The sequence below is a fragment of the Hyperolius riggenbachi genome, chromosome 7, assembly GCF_040937935.1.
Source record: "Hyperolius riggenbachi isolate aHypRig1 chromosome 7, aHypRig1.pri, whole genome shotgun sequence".
Taxonomy (NCBI): Eukaryota; Metazoa; Chordata; class Amphibia; order Anura; family Hyperoliidae; genus Hyperolius; species Hyperolius riggenbachi.
In genome coordinates, this window is record NC_090652.1 from 134694724 (window position 1) to 134714267 (window position 19544).

At 42.8% G+C, this 19544-nt stretch overlaps 1 protein-coding gene across 4 annotated transcripts in view; it reads right to left on the reverse strand.

Annotated features, from left to right (window-relative positions):
• The window catches only part of USP7 (ubiquitin specific peptidase 7), a 120703-nt gene that overhangs the window by 58216 nt on the left and 42943 nt on the right, over positions 1-19544 (reverse strand). For all 4 annotated transcript variants that reach the window (XM_068244669.1, XM_068244667.1, XM_068244670.1 and 1 more), the window contains exons 2-6: positions 14913-15017; positions 7025-7223; positions 5648-5786; positions 787-875; positions 597-705 (exon numbers count right to left, since the gene is read on the reverse strand). In XM_068244669.1, the coding sequence (XP_068100770.1) occupies positions 597-705; positions 787-875; positions 5648-5786; positions 7025-7223; positions 14913-15017 (641 nt within the window). The remainder of the gene's footprint in view (positions 1-596; positions 706-786; positions 876-5647; positions 5787-7024; positions 7224-14912; positions 15018-19544) is intronic.

Genomic DNA, 19544 nt, shown 5'->3' on the forward strand with positions numbered 1-19544 from the left:
ATGGAGCCCAGATGAAGCCGACCCCGAAGCCGGCTTCTGCAGCGAAGGGCACTGGGAGCCACCGGAGCTGCGGCGAGGGCAAAGGACGGCTGCCAGGGGCAGGAGGAAGCCCCAGGTAAGTGAATTTTGATTTTAATTTTTGCTTGGACCATTACTTTAAACATACACTGCTCTACAGAAATACAATCACTTCCATTTACCAATGCCTACGCCTTGCCAGTAAGCCTTTGGTGGTGAGACTGCAAAACGTCTCCCAATTCTTCTGACAACCAGTGGGTGCAACTAGTAGATACAATATAATTCAAAAGAATAAGTGCATTGCTAATTTTACCAACTGCACCCTCCAGTGCCTGGAAGAATCTGGACCAGTGCTTTGTTAGTTTCACCATCAAGGCTGCTAGCAACATTAAAGTACCTATAGATGGTTAACAGCAGCAGAAAAGGCAAGCACTTCTGTCACAGGCACCTTGGTAATTCATAATGAAAGTACTTATAGCCTTTACGTGTACACAGTTTTATGGGTTAATATCTAAATTTAAAGAGAATCACTGATGAACAATGCACGTTTTCCTTGGTTTACAAAAGTTAAAGAGTACCTTTCGGAGCTGGTTTGTGAAAAACAACGTTTGCAGTAAACTGTTCATGTAACACGTTGCTCCCTGATTCTTTAATCCAACATACCCAGTGTGCTTCTTTGAATCCCAGCTACAAGAAAGCATAAAAGTGTCAGATTTTTTTTTATATACCAAGTCAAGACAAGAGAAGTTGTGATGCCTTAAAACTTACGCTACACCGTGAGGAGCATCAGCCTGCACATAGACTTCAAAAGTCACTTTATCCTCTTCTATGAAACCTTTATCTGGATCAGTAACTTCCTGGAAAGGGAAAACATATTGATTATATTTCAGTCATTAGAACACCGACCATGCAATGAACACAACAACCAGGCCGAGAAACTGCTGCCTGTAATGGGGCTAATTTAGGACTCTCATGATGCTGAAATCCATTCACTAGACTGATTAAGGACTACTTCTGCAGCTGAGTTTTACTGCACAGTGCAACAGGAAGCTTTTTGAGTGATTCCACTGAGTGTGGTCAATAAGGCCATTGGGAAACACCAGCGATCTAACCAAGGACTATTAGGCTGGATTTACAGCGGGTGTGCTGCCGAGAGTCAGAAAGCAAATCGCAGCTAACACGCAGCGCACTGAATACTGCACATGGTGATTTGTAATGTGCTAATTTAGATCAACGCAATGCGTTATCAGAGTCGAGGAGTTGGAGCAATTTTGGGTACCTGGAGTCGGAATCGGTAGCTTCATAATGTCCTGGTAAGTATTAGACTAAGAAGTCAGATTCGAAGCCATTTTGGGTACCTGGTATCAGTGGTTTCATAAACTGAGGAGTCGGAGTTGGATGATTTTTGTAACGACTCCACAGCCCTGGTGTAACGTTGAACTCAATATTAAAGTGCATGAAAACGCACAGCAAACGATGAGCAACTGGATCCGTTAAAATGCATCAGTTGCCAGTGTAAACCAAGCTTTAAAAAGGAAACCTAAAGTGACAGTAATGCTTCATACACACTTGAGATAAAAGTCTTTGGAAAATGCAAGATCACAGACCAATTTTACCCCCTTCCATGTAGTATGAGATCCATACTCTACACAGTCTATTCTATGGAGCTGCACTCCCCATCAGATAAAATCTTTGCAAGATGCTGCACACAAAGATGCCCGTACACACTCAAAAGATCATTATCTGCAAAAGATCTGTTCCTGCAAAAAATCCAATCCTGCAAAATGCATTCATAGTCTATGAGATCTGCAGATCCTCATACACACCTGTTTTAACAGACAATCATCTGCAGATCAGATCCACGAGGATGGATTTTCAGATCTGCAGATGATTGCCAGATATGCAGATGAAGTCTGTTAAACCAGGTGTGTATGAGGATCTGCAGATCTCATAGACTATGAATGCATTTTGCAGGAATGGATTTTTTGCAGGAACAGATCTTTTGCAGATAATGATCTTTTGAGTGTGTACGGGCATCTGTGTGTGTAGCATCTTGCAAAGATTTTATCTGATGGGGAGTTCAGCTCCATAGAAAAGACTGTGTAGGTGTGGCTCTCATACTACATGGAAGGGGGTAAAATTGGTCTGTGATCTTGCATTTTCCAAAGACTTTTATCTCAAGTGTGTATGAAGCATAAGGCTCACTGGTTAACTTACTTAGGACTTCTTTCGGCCCCCTATAATCAATCCTGGCCTCTCACTGTCTTTCAGTCATTCTTCTCCCTTCAGATGCTATGCCCCTCTGAAATCTGGAAGAGACTCAGCCAGCCGCACATGTGCAGCTGCAACTTTTTTTTTTTTTCACACTGTGCTCCCGGCCACGCAATCGAGGTGGGCATGCAGCTTTCAGAGGGGCAGAAAGGCTGAAGGGAAAGCAGCAAAAAGACAGCAAGGGATAAGGGCCTCGATTCATCATTGTCTTTGTCATTGTCTTTTTCCAGTTTGTTAAATTACCGAATTCGAAGTTTAGCGATTTCTAGTTGTATTCATCAAGGTTTTTCGGCATTCGGTGTGAATTCGATAACAATTCGGTAAACATTCGGTAACGTGTCGATATTTCCATTTTACAGCGGTAATTTAACACTAGGCCATAAGATTCCCATGGAATTGTGGGTAAAAGGCAGTCCTTTGAGCACTACGTAGCAACATTCTGAATAGGGCTTAACACCTGGACCAGGATTCTGGAAGTGGTTGGGACAATCCCACAATTTGATAGGAGCCTTTTCTAAAAAATTATAGTGCAGCTAGCAAAATTAGTTAACCCTGGCACTGCCTGTGTTCTCTTACAAGATGATTCAAGAGAAATGCAGATGTCGTGTTATAGCAAATAAATCTATTCTCTTACAAATTTATATGGTTGCAGACCTTATTCTTGCCCTTCTGCGCCTTTGAATCACTCTCAGCTGATACATAACCACTTCAAATGGCTCCATCTTCTCTGTCAGCAATGATCTGACAGGAATAACGACAAAGCAGTGAAGGAGATAACTAATCCTAAATGTAACGCTAAACCACGCCCACTTTCTTTTTCATGAATTGCACTTTCTTCCGTTTTAGCGAATCGTTAGCGAATCGTTAACGAATGTTCGCTAACAGCTGTAGATAACTTTGATGAATCCTGAAATGAAGTTAACAAATTCGGTATTTTACCAAACTGTTGTTAACAAATTTGCTAAGTGTTGATGAATCGAGGCCAAGGTCGACTACAGCGGGCTGAAAGAAGCCCCAGGTAAATTAAACTGGGAACTCTACGGTCACTTTTTCTTTAAAACAAAAATGTGTAATACCCTCTCCATCCCCCTCAAAGAAAAAAAAAACCAAACCACAGCACTGTATATTATCTTCTGACACTACATAACCACTTGCCCGACAATTTATTTCTATAACCATTTCACAGAAATGTGCAGCAATTCTAAAAAGGATTCCTTTGAAAAAGCCAACTGTAAAAATGCAATTTTCAATCAGATTGACAGTCAAATTGATAATTTCCGTCAGGTCCGATCTGATATCTGATCATTTTTCTGATCGATTTTCTAATCACTTCTAGGCAACATCGATCAGAAATCACAACGGACCTGTCAGAAATTATCAGTTCAACCCTCAATTTGACATAAAATTGTATTGTGTGTACCAAGCATAAATTCCTAATAACCTGCTGTAATGAATCACAGTCCAGGCCTACTCACATTTTTCCCTCAATCCACAAATCCAGAAAGCCTAAACCCAAATCCATCCACCCCTGCATGTCACATGGTACCCAATGATAGCAGCCAAATAAAAACAGTAGTGAGGGGAATGTGCCAATGGCAATTTCCACCACGGCTGTCTCCCCCTAGTGATTGCCAACCTATTGGCTGACTATTATTGAGCCGGCACAACAGTAGCATGGAGTGCATGTGAACGCACATCCCATAGCGGTGACTGCATCATGGCCTGGCTTCAACTGCCAGAGAGAGGGTGAGGAAATTCATGGCAAGGAGACAGTTGAGGGCTGGCTACCTGGGATTTGTTGCAACAATCTAATGTTATGTTACAAAAACAAAGGCTCATTACCAACAAACAGTAGCAAGAGAAAGCCACACTACCCAATCATAAATGGACATAACTGTTCAAAACGGCTTTACCCATCATTCATTGCCATTTTTCCAACCATCAATAAAAGTTATCCAGTTGCCATCCTTTAAAGAAAACCTGAACTGAACATTAAAAAGTCAAAATAAACATACACAAGTCATACTTACCTCCTGTGTAGTCTACTCCTCAATCTATTTTTCCTCTCCAGCATCCTGTTTGTCCACTGTGATTAATGGGATTCTCCGTCCTCCATTTTGAAAATGGCTATTACCCCATAACAGCTTCCTGGTCAGCACACTGTTAAACTGTAACATCGCCCACTTGAGCCATAGGGAAACATGGACACATCAGTTCTCCTCTCAGCTGTAACTGACAGCAACTGATATATTTCAGTTCTGACAAAATGTTGTCAGAACTGGAAGGGATCACTGTAAAAATAAAATGGTGAGCTTCTGAGAGGAACTGATGGCAAGGTAACTATGTAATGTTCATTTGAAGTTACCTCATGTGTTTATTTTAAATAATTTTACTCAGTACAGGTTCTCTTTAAGGACTATAAGACAGCTGCGATGTGATAAAAAAACAAGATCTACTTACCTGGGGCACCCTCCAGCCCCTGGCAGCCTATCTGTTCCTCGCACAGGTGTCCCAGAATCCCCTCCGTTGCAGATGCCGACCTCGCCAGGAACGTTCCAGGCCACGTGAGCGCAATGTAGGGGATCCCGGGGCACCGGAGCTGAGGCGTGGGACAGATAGGCTGCCAGGGGCTGGAGGATGCCCCAAGTAGATTTTTTTATCACCTCGCACCTGTACTTTAAAGGTATATAAATAATATAAACATGCAAGCCTATACAATGATATTCCAACCAAAAATGTTCCATTGGTATATAGATCCCACACATTAACCTAAAAGCCACAAAGTTTCCTGTGAAAGCCGGCATATCATAAACACTGCTTGAAGTGAACTAGTATTTGGGAAGAACCACAAGAGCAGCTTTGTAAAGTTTCAACATGCTCATCCTTATGGGCTCTCATACTAACTGACCTATTCAAAAAGCGACACTCCACTCTCAGTGTTCAGTACCAAAATCCCTTTTAGTAATGTTGCTTTCATTTTAAAGAAATCTGAAGTGAAAGACTCGGAGGCTGACATTTTATTTACTTTCAAACGATGCACATTGCCTGGCAGTCCTGCTGATCCTCTGCCTCTGTCTCACAGAAAGTAATCTAACAGAAAATCTAACAGAAAATTGTATGGTGTGTACTAGGCATAATACTTTTAGTCGCAGACCCTAAACAGGCATGAAGATCAGAGCTTTTATGACAAAATTAGCTGCATGCTTATTTCAGGTGTGTGATTAAGGCACTACTGATCAGAAAGCTTAATAAGGACTGCCAGGAAACTGGTTATGTATGAAAGGAAATAAATATGTCATTGGTTCTTTTTTAAATATATATTTCTGAGATATGTGATAAATTATTTAAAAATACTTACACTCCATGCCATGAAATTGGAAAAGCCCCAATCATTTTCCTTGTGAAAGAACAAGTGACTGATGCGTCTACTAAATGACTTTTCATCATCCTTGTAATTTATTATCTTCAGTACTGCCTGTGCATGACAGGACCATGACCTGCAAAAACCAAAATACCGAGGATTAAAGCGAATAGCAAAATTAACGTTCAGAATTTGAAACAAGCATAAATAATTTAAGTAAACCTGAGACGAAGTAATGACGTAAAGGGTTTTAAAGGATTTGGGACTTCCTGCAGCCAGCCACCCTTAGCTCGTCTGGTCCCTTGGAGACCCTGCTGTCTAGTCTGTTGCACCACTGTGCATGCACAATCCCAGCCGCAGGCACACCCTGATCACGCTCCTATAGCCAGGAGCATTCTGCGCAATTGCAGTTACAATCTTTGTGAACTGTGCATGTACAGAAGGCTCCCAGCTACGGGAGCGTTATCAGGGTTTGCGCACAGCTGGGACCACACATGCGCAGTGGCCCACAACTCAGCCCAAAATGCAGAATCTACAGAGCTAACAGTAGCTGAAGCTCGGGATCAAAATACGTTTTTTACCTGAAGAGAGGGAAGCCTTTGTGTTCCGATATATCCCCAGTAGCTTAGTGCGGCTCCCCTGCAGATTGGCGCTGTGCTCCTCTTCTGTTACAAGCCCGGTCGTGCAGTAGCCATGCGAGCACGCTGCACATGTGCAGTAGCACGGAGGCGCTCATGGACGGGCTACGCAACAGGAAGAGGCGCTGCATGGCCTGGCTATGATCATTGACAATGCCTTGTTGTTAATCTTCAGGGGGTCCACGCTCAGCGACGGGGTATGTCAGATCACTGAGGGAAGCCTCAATAGGATCCTGAGTTTTCCCTCTCTTTAGGCAAGTATCTCATTTTGGACCCGAGCATTGGCAATGGGAAATTAAAATTCTGCAAATTTTATCAATCAGTAGTCCACTATTTATTAAAAGGTCTGCAATATCCACACAAGACCATGTTAGAGTTAATACCAATATTTTATATAATACTACTTTTTAAAAATCAATTTTCCATCTTAGGCCCCTTTTACACTTAATCAGTTGCTCTCAGTTATAACAAAGAAAACGGATTAATGCCCATGTTTGCTATGGCACAGTTCCCACTATATATAGTTCCCATTTTATAACTGAAAGCGTTTTTACAATGCACTGCTATGGAAAAACGTGTGCAAAGGTGTACTAACACATTCTAACTCACACTAACGCATACCAAGGGCCCTAAATCAACACAGGCAGCAAATAGAAGTTTTATGCAGGCAGAAAAGGATAGCAACAAGCGTAGATAGCATTTAGTTAACAGTCTTTAAAAATAAAAATGAACATACGTTGAATCGGATTCTGCATTGCACTGAAGGAAAAATCCTACACTCTTCTGATGTGGTCTGTCTGGGTAAAATCGTGGCATCACCATTATCTTCCATGGGAGATTTCTTACAAAGCAAGGAGGACTCAGCACAGATTCACTAAGCCGACTAAAGCGCTCCACTGTAAACTGAAACGTTGCTTCTGACCTCCAGCTGGTGTCTGAAAATGACAACATGTTTAATAAAGTAATTGGACACAAAAAAAAAAAAAAAAAGCAATACATTAGTTTGCTGTACATAAATCCAAAAGTAGTGACCAAGGCACTCTGCAAATCCCAAATACCTATCTGGCCACACCATTACAATGCAACAATCTGAGCTGCTCATTGATCTGCCTTGATGTGAATGGTTTTAAAAGTTAACAGATGCATCAGAGTGGGAATTGCATTTGGCTACAGTCTTTGTCACTACTGGCACCCTACAGAGGCTGCACAGGTAGCCCTACTGCTCCAGGATCGCACATCAATACCGGCTATTACCATGTTTCCTGGGTCTTCCAGCACAGTCAAGGGCACAGAGAAAATGCTAGTAAGGCAGCAGTGAAGAAGGAATCTGAAGTGAAAATAAACTTATGATATAATGATTTGTATGTATAGTACAGCTAAGAAAACGAACATTCGTAGCACAGATCAGTCTCAAATGGTTTACAGGACAGGAAGAGAAACTTTAGTTATCTATGCCAAAGTGCATCTCTGAGCTCCCAGACCAAGACTGGTCGGATACAGTGCTGTTTTCTGAAGCACTTATCTCAACTGCTTCTCACGGTTTTGTTTATCGTTTTTACTGCAGGAAGGTTCAAAGGGTCATTATCTCGGCTTTGTTTCATAGTTTAAAATACAGAGTGCAGTTTGTAAACTGCAAATATTAGAGAATGATGCAATGTTTAAAAAAAAAAAACCTATATAACAGAAAATAAAAATAGGAGACTTTTCTTTGCTACTAATATTCTGTGAATTATCCATACAACACATACAATTCATTTAATCAGTTTTTTTTTACGCTTCAGCGTCACTTTAAAGGGGACTTAAAAAAAAAATTCACTTACCTGGGGCTTCTACCAGCCCCCCTGTGTTCGCGCCGTCACTGATCGATCCTCCGGTCCCCCACAGCCACCAGGTTTCATTCTTGGCGACTCAACCATGTGGATGGCTACTGCACATCCTGAAAAATCTCATACTGCGCATGACGCTCCCGGCGGAAGGCAGCCATCGACTGGTTCAGTCGCCAAAATTGAAACTTCATGGCTGCAAGGGACCAGAGGTTCTATCCGTGACAGGGCAGACATAGGACAGCTACAGTGGGCTGGTAGAAGCCCCAAGTAAGTGAAACTTTATTTATGTTTCAGTTAAGGTTCCCTTTAACCCATCAGCAGGATAGGCTTCTGCTCCTTAGAAGGACTTACGAGGTCAAAAATCGTAATTTTGATCTTTACCCGTTTAATATTTGAATCCATACATGTGTTCTAATGCGCCCTCCGTTCTATTCCGCCTCAAAAGTATCCTTTATATTCCCCCCAGGCTGCGACCCGACCCCACAGCACAGGTCGTCTCCTATGTCACATTCAAGATGGCCGCCGCAAAGATCCGCGGCTGCGCAGTACGCATGGCGGAGAGTGCGGCTGCGCAGCTCTCCGCCCTCGCCCAGCCGCGTACTCGCTGTCAGCGCCCTCCTACTGTGACAGCGGGCACGCTTACAGCGAGGGCGGAGAGCTGCGCAGCCGCACTCTCCGCCATGCCTACTGCACAGTCGCGAATCTTTGCGGCGGCCATCTTGAATGTGGCATAGGAGACAACCCGTGCTGTGGGGTCGGGTCGCAGCCTGGGGGGAATGTAAAGGCTACTTCTAAGGCGGAATAGAACGGAGGGCACATTAGAACACACCTATGGATTCAAATATTTAACAGGTAAAGATCAAAATTACGTTTTTTTGACCTCGTAAGTCCTTTAACCACTTAACGACCGCCCACTGCACAGGGGCGGTCGGAAAGTGGATGCCGCAAGGACCAGCTCGTGCCCAGAGGCGGCGGTCCTTGTAGGGGCATGGGCGGCGCGATCGCGGCATTTGTGACGCGGCCGGCCGCCGGGGACTGGCTCCGCCCACTTCGCGCTTTAACCCGCCGGCCGTTCGGAAGCGCCGGCGGGTTACTAGCACCCGGATCGCCGCATACAAAGTGTATAATACACTTTGTACTGTATACAAAGTGTATTATACAGGCTGCCTCCTGCCCTGGTGGTCCCAGTGTCCGAGGGACCACAAGGGCAGGCTGCAGCCACCCTAGTCTGCACCCAAGCACACTTATTTCCCCCCCCCCCCTGCCCACCCACAGCACCCCTCAGACCCCCCCCCCCTGCCCACCCCCCAGACCACTGTTTGCACCCAATCACCCCCCTAATCACCCATCAATCACTCCCTGTCACTATCTGTCAACGCTATTTTTTTTTTTAATTCCCTAAACTGCCCCCTGCTCCCTCCTGATCACCCCCCACCCCTCAGATTCTCCCCAGACCCCCCCCCCCCCTCCCTGTGTACTGTATGCATCTATCCCCCTGATCACCCATCAATCACCCATCAATCATCGCCTGTCACTGCCACCCATCAATCAGCCCCTAACCTGCCCCTTGCGGGCAATCTGATCACCCACCCACGCCAATAGATCGCTCGCAGATCCGACGTCAGATCACCTCCCAAGTGCAGTGTTTACATCTGTTCTCTACCCTAAACACCCACTAATTACCCATCAATCACCCCGTCACTGCTACCTATCAGATTAGACCCCTATCTGCCCCTAGGGCACTCAATCACCCGCCCACACCTTCAGAACGCCCTCAGACCCCAGCCCTGATCACCTCGCCAGTGCATTGCTTGCATCTATTTCCCCCCTCTAATCACACCTTGAGACACCCATCAATCACCTCCTGTCACCCCCTAGCACACCTACCTATCAGATCAGGCCCTAATTTGCCCCGTATGGGCTCCTGATCACTCGGCCAAACCCTCAGATCCCCCTCAGACCCCCTTCCGATCACCTCCACAGTGCATTGATTGCATCTATTTTCCCCTCTAACCACCCCCTGAGACACCCATCAATCACCTCCTGTCACCCCCCTAGCACTCCTATCCATCAGATCAGGCCCAATACAACCTGTCATCTAAAAGGCCACCCTGCTTATGACCGGTTCCACAAAATTCGCCCCCTCATACACCACCTGTCATCAAAATTTGCAGATGCTTATACCCCTGAACAGTCATTTTGAGACATTTGGTTTCCAGACTACTCACGGTTTTGGGCCCGTAAAATGCCAGGGCGCTATAGGAACCCCACAAGTGACCCCATTTTAGAAAAAAAGATACCCCAAGGTATTCTGTTAGGTGTATGACAAGTTCATAGAAGATTTTATTTTTTGTCAAAAGTTAGCGGAAATTGATTTTTATAGTTTTTTTTTTTTCACAAAGTGTCATTTTTCACTAACTTGTGACAAAAAATAAAACTAAAATTCTATGAACTCGCCATACACCTAACGGAATACCTTGGGGTGTCTGCTTTCTAAAATGGGGTCACTTGTGGGGTTCCTATACTGCCCTGGCATTTTAGGGGCCCTAAACCGTGAGGAGTAGTCTAGAAAACAAATGCCTCAAAATGACCTGTGAATAGGACGTTGGGCCCCTTAGCGCACCTAGGCTGCAAAAAAGTGTCATACATGTGGTACCGCCGTACTCAAGAAAAGTAGTATAATGTGTTTTGGGGTGTATTTTTACACATACCCATGCTGGGTGGGAGAAATCTCTCTGTAAATGGACAATTGTTTGTAAAAAAAAAATCAAACAATTGTCATTTACAGAGATATTTCTCTCACCCAGCATGGGTATGTGTAAAAATACACCCCAAAAACACATTATACTACGTCTCCTGACTACGGCGGTACCACGTGTGGCACTTTTTTACACCCTAAGTACGCTAAGGGGCCCAAAGTCCAATAAGTACCTTTAGGATTTCACAGGTCATTTTGCGACATTTGGTTTCAAGACTACTCCTCAGGGTTTAGGGCCCCTAAAATGCCAGGGCAGTATAGGAACCCCACAAATGACCCCATTCTAGAAAGAAGACACCCAAAGGTATTCCGTTAGGAGTACGGTGAGTTCATAGAAGATTTTATCTTTTGTCACAAGTTAGCAGAAAATGACACTTTGTGAAAAAAAACCAATTAAAATCAATTTCCGCTAACTTGTGACAAAAAAATAAAATCTTCTATGAACTCACCATACTCCTAACGGAATACCTTGGGGTGTCTTCTTTCTAAAATGGGGTCATTAGTGGGGTTCCTATACTGCCCTGGCATTTTAGGGGCCCTAAACCGTGTGGAGTAGTCTTGAAACAAAAATGACCTGTGAAATCCTAAAGGTACTCATTGGACTTTGGGCCCCTTAGCGCAGTTAGGGTGCAAAAAAGTGCCACACATGTGGTATCGCCGTACTCAGGAGAAGTAGTATAATGTGTTTTGGGGTGTATTTTTACACATACCCATGCTGAGTGGGAGAAATATCTCTGTAAATGGACAATTGTGTGTAAAAAAAAAAATCAAACAATTGTCATTTACAGAGATACTTCTCCTACCCAGCATGGGTATGTGTAAAAATACACCCCAAAACACATACTACTTCTCCTGAGTACGGCAATACCACATGTGTGGCACTTTTTTGCAGCCTAACTGCGCTAAGGGGCCCAAAGTCCAATTGTAAGGCTTTACAGGGGTGCTTACAATTTAGCACCCCCCAAAATGTCAGGACAGTAAACACACCCCACAAATGACCTCATTTTGGAAAGTAGACACTTCAAGGTATTCAGAGAGGGGCATGGTGAGTCCGTGGCAGATTTCATTTTTTTTTTGTTGCAAGTTAGAAGAAATGGAAACTTTTTTTTTTTTCTTTGTCACAAAGTGTCATTTTCGGCTTACTTATGACAAAAAAAAATAATATCTTCTATGAACTCACTATGCCTCTTAGTGAATACTTTGGGATGTCTTCTTTCCAAAATGGGGTCATTTGGGGGGTATTTATACTATCCTGGAATTCTAGCCCCTCATGAAACATGTCAGGTGGTCAGAAAAGTCAGAGAAGCTGGAAAATGCTGGAAAATGGGAAAATTCACTTTTTGCACCATAGTTTGTAAACGCTATAACTTTTACCCAAACTAATAAATATAGGCTGAATGGGGTTTTTTTTTTAATCAAAAACAGGTTTGTCCACATTTTTCGTGCTGCATGTATACAGAAATTTTACTTTATTTGAAAAATGCCAGCACAGAAAGTTAAAATAATTTTTTTGACAAAATTCATGTCTTTTTTGATTAATATAATAAAAAGTAAAAATCGCAGCAGCAATCAAATAGCACCAAAAGAAAGCTTTATTAGTGACAAGAAAAGGAGCCAAAATTCTTTAAGGTGGTAGGTTGTATGAGCGAGCAATAAACCGTGAAAGCTGCAGTGGTCTGAATGGAAAAAAAGTGCCTGGTCCTTAAGGGGGGTAAAGCCCACGGTCCTCAAGTTTAAGGAAAACCAGGATGAGCACTGCCAGCGCTAGGGTCTTGATTTTTCAGTACAGTCGGGATTGCCTAATATCAGATATGTGTAATTTTCGGGTTGCTTGAGCATTCAAGCAAATAGGGGCCTCCATCTAACACTAAACACCCTTTCCCCACAGAGCCTTCTCTTCCACTGATGCACAGAGCAGCAACCTCGGGGTGCTGGCCTTTTTCGCTTCTTACAGCTGCCGACTGTTCTGCTCCGTCCTCCATACGGCTTCTTACAACTGCTGGCTGATTTGCTACATCCTCCATAGGCTGCGTCAGGGAGCCGTATGGATGATGGAGCAGAACAGTCGGCAGCTGTAAGAAGCTAAAAAGGCCAGCCCCCCCGAGGTTGCTGCTCTGTGCATCAGTGGGAGAGAAGGCTCTGCACTTCTCTCCCAATGATGCAATACCAGGACTTCTAATGTACACCAGACAGCATGTCTAAAATCTGTAGTTTTTGGGGGTTTAACCAATTAGTGGCATCCTAACGCATTAATACGTCATGCTTTACCCTATTAACGGCAACATGACGTATTAATAAGTCGCGCGTTCCCGCCGCTGCTACCGCCGTGTGCGCGCCGCTACGGCCGCCGTTTCCGTCAGGATCCCGTGCTGAGGGATTGGGGAAGAGGACCAAACGGTCCTCTACCCAATCGCAGTGCCTGGAGTGAATGGACGTGACCGCGAACAGCGGCTAGGTCCATTCACAAAAACAGGAAATGTAACAATTAAAGTGTAAAAAAAAAAAAAAAAAAGTGAACACTTACTATAACGAGTGTTCACTAGCGCCATCTTGTGGCCAAAAAGTATATGACACGTACAAAATACATACATTTACAAGTACATACACATGAGTAATAAAATTAATAAAATTCCACTTCCAACACTCCCCCTCCAAAAGAAAACACTTGTAAAAAAAAAAAAAATCAGCTTAAAATAAATAAATAAATACTTGCCTTAGGGACTCAGCTTTTTTTAATCTACATTTTATGGGGGGAAATTAATTTTAATTTATTACATTGGGGCTTGTAATTATGGCTAGAACAAAAAAAAAAAACAGAACAGAAAAATAACACTTATATTTCAAAATAATATACTGTCGCCATACATTGTGATAGGGACATAATTTAAATGGTTTAATAATCGGGACAACTGGGCAAATACAATGTGTTTGTTTTATCCACAGGAAAATGTTTAATTTTAAAACTATAATGGCTGAAAACTGAGAAATAATGATTTTTTTTCTATTTTTTTGTTTTTTTCTCATTAATATGCATTTAGAATAAAAAAATTCTTAGCAAAATGTACTACCCACAGAAAGCCTAATTGGTGGTGAAAAAAACGAGGTATGGATCATTTTCTTGTGATAAGTAGTAATAAAGTTATTAGGGAATAAAAGGGAGGAGCACTGACAAGTGAAAATTGCTCTGGTCCGTTAGAGTAAAAACCCTTGGGGGTGAACTGGTTAATTGGGCCTTAAGCTGTGGAGAATCTGTATTGTTAAAATCGCACAAAAGTAAACATACCAGTGCGTTAGGGGACATCTCCTATTACCCTCTGTCACAATTTCGCCGCTCCTCGCCGCATTAAAAGTGGTTAAAAACAGTTTTAAAAAGTTTGTTTATAAACAAACAAAATGGCCACCAAAACAGGAAGTAGGTTGATGTACAGTATGTCCACACATAGAAAATACATTCATACACAAGCAGGCTGTATACACCCTTCCTTTTGAATCTCAAGAGATCATTTGTGTGTTTCTTTCCCCCTGCAGCTATCTTCCACTGAAGTGTCAGGCTGTTTCTTCCTGCAGAGTGCAGACAGCTCTGCCTGTATGTAACTCCTCAGTATGTAAAAGCCCAGCCAGCTCAGAGGAGGATTTATCCAGCTTGTAAAAGATAAGAGAGAAGAGAGAAGCTGCCCAAATTTAAATAACACACAGGCAGTGTGCATAGAGGGGCCAGGAAGGTGGAGATGCATCACAGAACCACAACACTGAAGAACTTGGCAGCCTTCCAGACACAGGCTGACAAGTCTGACAAGAGAGAGATAAGTTGATTTATTACAGAGATGGTGATAGTAGAACGTGCTGCAGTAAGCCAGAACACATTAGAATAGCTTTTGGAACTTGTAGGATGATAAAAAACAGGATGCAATTTTTGTTACGGAGTCTCTTTAAGCTGTAACCCAAAATGATCGCCATCAACTGATCATTAGTACAAGGCTTTTTGTTTTTTCATTGATCCCATGCAATGCTTTGTTTTACAGTGCTAGGTCAAAACTTACCATCTTCCATATCTTCTTCTGTGTTACTGTGGCCATCTGCCATAGCAACATTTCCATTTATTACTGGATTAGGAGTGATTCTTGGTGGGTCATCAGCATCTCCAGCTAAAAGAAGAAAAAAATTAATGAAGCACAATTAATGCTACAAATACACTTGTAACATGTATAGGTTTGTTATTAATATGAAGATCAAAAGTTTTAACATTACAGTAAATCAATGGCATGAGACTAAATACATGAAAATAGATAACTGTTGAAAATAATACTTAGCTAAAATATGGAAATACTTTACCGCTTACCCTAGTTTGTTATTACAAAAAAGGTTAACTTTTCTGGAATAAATGTATAAAACTAGAGAATTCAAAAGTACAGGATAATTGTATACACTTACTATAAAATCATATTGTATGATTTAGTGTTGTAGGTAAGTGTTGCACCCAAATTAATGTCAGAACCAAACAAAAAGGGAGAAAAATAAATATTGGTTAATCTGGAGCTTGTACAGGGACTGTGGCGAGCCAACAAAATTGCACCAGTTCCCTCTGAACATCTTTCCTGATACCTCCACGTCTCCATACTTCCTGGGTTAGCTCCTCCCCTCTAACCCCTATAGGACCCGTACAAAGCTATAAATAAAGGATATGATCCCACTACCCTCATTTTCTCTTTTTTGTCCTCAGACACTATAGGATCCGTGGTTTGGTAGATATGTTGTACAATTTTCTATCTGCTATACTTTCATTACTCTTTAACGATTGTTTACCTATTGCTCATTGAGCACCTTACCCCATGCCAGGTTTTTTTTTTCAAATGTTTTTTCCTGGTAAATAAGAGGGCCTTTGGCTACTAAATGTGCCTGTATAGGACCTCTTAAGGATCATAGAAGGCGTTGATACAGGCTAAAGGCTTGTGGGGATTCCTGTGTGCCCGTTTTGGGTGCGCTTTAGCCTACCTGTGGGCTCCTGTGCGTGTATCTTTTAATATGGCTCCTTGGTCGGGCTCTTGGGTCGCGCTGACTTAGGAGATTGCTATGGCGGCGGCGCTTCTTCACTTCCGGGTGCGCGTCCTAGGCGTCCGGAAGTACGCATCTGCGCATGTGCGTCATGCCGCGCATGGTAGAGACTCGGGAGAGTCTAGCGGCGGACATGTTGCGTGTGGGCAAGCGTGCCCTCTTCTTGCGGCTACGGCTGCACGCACAATAAGCGCGCTAGGCGGTGTATTTAAGGGCAGTAAGATCCGCTCCTCAGAGAGAGAGGAGTGGGTTACTGCTGCTCTGAGAGTTCTTCAACTACATTCTTTTTTTTGGTGGAAAGAGGCTGCAGCTTGTATGAATCAGTAAGTGAGCATCCAAAGTTTTCTTACACTACTCATATTGCAGCATACACAAAACTTTCTGCATGTTATAGTAATAGTTGCCTTGTTGGACTGGAAGTAATTAGGTGTTTCTAATATTCCCCACAGTGAATCCCGCCGACAATATTGATCCTGGTCCGTCAGGGTAAGGTTTTAATGTTTTAAAGGGGCCTTATATAAAAAAAAAAAAAATTTAATATATGTATATATGTATATATCAAATCTATTGGAAGCAATTAAATTATTGCTTGTATCTCACAGAGCACATAAGGATGATGCTGGATCAGGCTCCAGTAGACCAAAGTCCACAGTGCGTGCCGTAGATAGCGCCTCTCAAGGAACATCGGGGTGAGAAAAAAAAAAAATGTTTTAAATAAACTTAAAAGCAGATCCGTCCTTTCAACAAGTGAAGCAATTAATTATTGCTTTTATCTTGTAGAGTGCGCAAAGTGGGGCAAGATGAGTCAAGATCTAGCAGAACCAGGTCAAGGTCAAAATCAAGATCGAAAAAGCACAAATCGAAGAAGCATCATCACAAGTCTTCTAGATCCAGATCAAGATCTAGATCACGCTCCAGAAGAAGGAGATACTCGTCTAGATCAAGTCATTACCACCATTATAGGAGCAGATCACGTTCTCCTACACATAGACATTTACCGAGTAGCAATCAGTGTTGGGCATGTCCAAACCCTGCTATGACGGATAAGACTGTTTGTGAATCATGTTTCAGTCAATTGGCTAGAACGCAGGAAACCAAGTCCGAGGATATATCGGAGATCATAAGAAAGGTTGTGAGGGAAGAGGTAACGGCACACTCTTCAACATCTCTTCAATCCACACAAGAAGATGTCTTGGAGTCTGACCAAGGGGAAGATGATGAGGCACCCTGCCTATTTGACTTTAAGCTTACCAGCCCATTCATAACAGCAATAAAGGAGGCCCTTGAGTGGACAGATCCTCCAGGAGAGGAAGAACAGAATAAAGAGTATTACTCACACTTAACGAAAAAACCGAATACATTTCCAATTATGAAGGAAATAAAAAATATAATATTAGAAGAGTTCAAGAAAGTGGAGAGCAAAGCTTCAATTCAAAATCGTTTTTCTAAATTATATCCTGTGAAGGATGAGGAAGTGCCTTTTCTTCAAAATCCACCATCAATTGATGCCTCGTTATCTAGATTGGTAAAACACGTTACGTTACCCAAAGAGGATTCGGCCATCTTTAAAGATGTTTTGGATAGAAGAGTGGACAGTGACCTAAGAAGATCATATCTGGGTGCAGGGGCCACATGTAAACCAGCCATTGCCCTCACCTCGGTTGCAAAGGCCTTGAAGATTTGGATAGACAATATAGAGCAAGCAATCCTGGAAGACAAGGATAAAATGGAAATCATATCCGCCATGGAGGATTTAAAGATCTCTGCAGATTTTATAGGGGAAGCATCCATGGACATTCTAACATCCCTCTCTAGAATCATGATAAATTCAGTAACGGCTAAGAGGGCAATGTGGCTGAAGCCATGGCGAGCAGACCTAAGCTCTAAACAAAGTTGGGTAAAGATACCTTATGATGGAGTATGCCTCTTTGGAAGTGAGATGGACAAGGCGATCTCTAGAGTCACTGGTGGCAAATCAGGGTTATTACCACAGGATAGACCACAGAAAATAAATTTCTCAACAGGGAGAAGACAGCAGAATACCCGATTTAGAGACTCCAAAGCCTATAGACCAGGAAGGCCTTTTAGAAATAACTGGAAAAGCTCACAAGCCTCGCTGGCAAGGTCACTCAAGTCTAGTATTCAGAATGCAGGACAAGCAAAGCAGTCTTTTTGAAGGTACGCCCACCCAGATATCCAAAGTGGGCTCTCGATTGATGGAATTCAAGGATGTTTGGGTGGAAAGGATAAAGGACGACTGGGTAACCAAGACAGTTTCTACAGGGCACAAGTGGAAATTCCGATGGCGCCCCAGAGACAGATTTCTGCAAACTCACATCTCCAAGAATCAGCAGAAGGCAGACACATTAAGAGATTATGTGAATTCCTTGCTAGATCAAAAGGCAATACAGATGGTTCCTCCAGCAGAAAGAGGAAAGGGAGTTTACTCGCAACTTTTTCTAGTACAGAAAAAGAGTGGAGGATTTCGCCCAGTTATAGATCTAAAATATCTAAACAAGGCAATAGTTATTCCAAGGTTCAAGATGGAGTCCATTCAATCGATTATCCTTGTTATTATGCCAAACGATTGGATGATGTCAATCGACCTTCAGGACGCTTACCTCCACATACCCATACATCAAACTTTTCAAAGATTCCTGAGATTCTATGTAGACAACCTACATCTGCAATTCACTTCTCTGCCTTTCGGCCTGTCTACAGCACCTCGAACATTTACCAAAGTTTTGGTGGCCGCAATTGCGGAATTGAGACTGAAAGGTATTCGAATACACCACTATCTGGACGACATCTTGATACTAGCAGACTCGGAGCAGAAACTAATTGCTCACAGAGAAACAGTGATAACGTTTCTGGAGAAATTAGGATGGATTATCAACTGGAAAAAGAGCCAAATGATTCCATCCAGGGAATTAACTTACCTAGGAGCAAGATTCAACACGACAGACAACACGGTGTCCTTACCGAAGGAAAAAATGCAGAATATCCGCAGATCGATTCAGGGAATCATGTATCGGACACAGATAGTATCGAGACATTGTCTTCAAATATTGGGTCTGATGTCATCGGTGATTCCAATGGTCAGATGGTCCAGATGGCACATGAGATCTTTCCAGTGGAATTTTCTGAGGCAATGGGACCAGTCATCCATGCATCAGAAGGTCAAACTAGCAATGTCGTGCAGAATATCTCTTCTTTGGTGGATCGATCAGAAAAACCTGTGCCAGGGGTTTCCATTAGCTCCTTTCAATTGGATCATGATTACTTCGGACGCAAGTCAGACCGGATGGGGAGCTCATTGTCTACAGAAATGGGCACAAGGTCAGTGGCCGGAGAATCATCAGAGAATGGTGTCCAATATATTGGAACTGAGAGCAGCTTTTCAGGCGACCCAGGCTTTTGCGCACATGATCAGGAATTCGGCCCTATGTCTACAGTTGGACAATCGTGCTGCGGTTGCATATATTCAGAAGCAAGGAGGAACGAGGAGCTTATCATTGATGAGGGAACTCACTCCATTAATGATCTGGGCGGAGAAGAACTTACAAGCTATCAGGGCAGTTTACCTTCCAGGGAAATTGAACATTCAAGCAGACTACTTA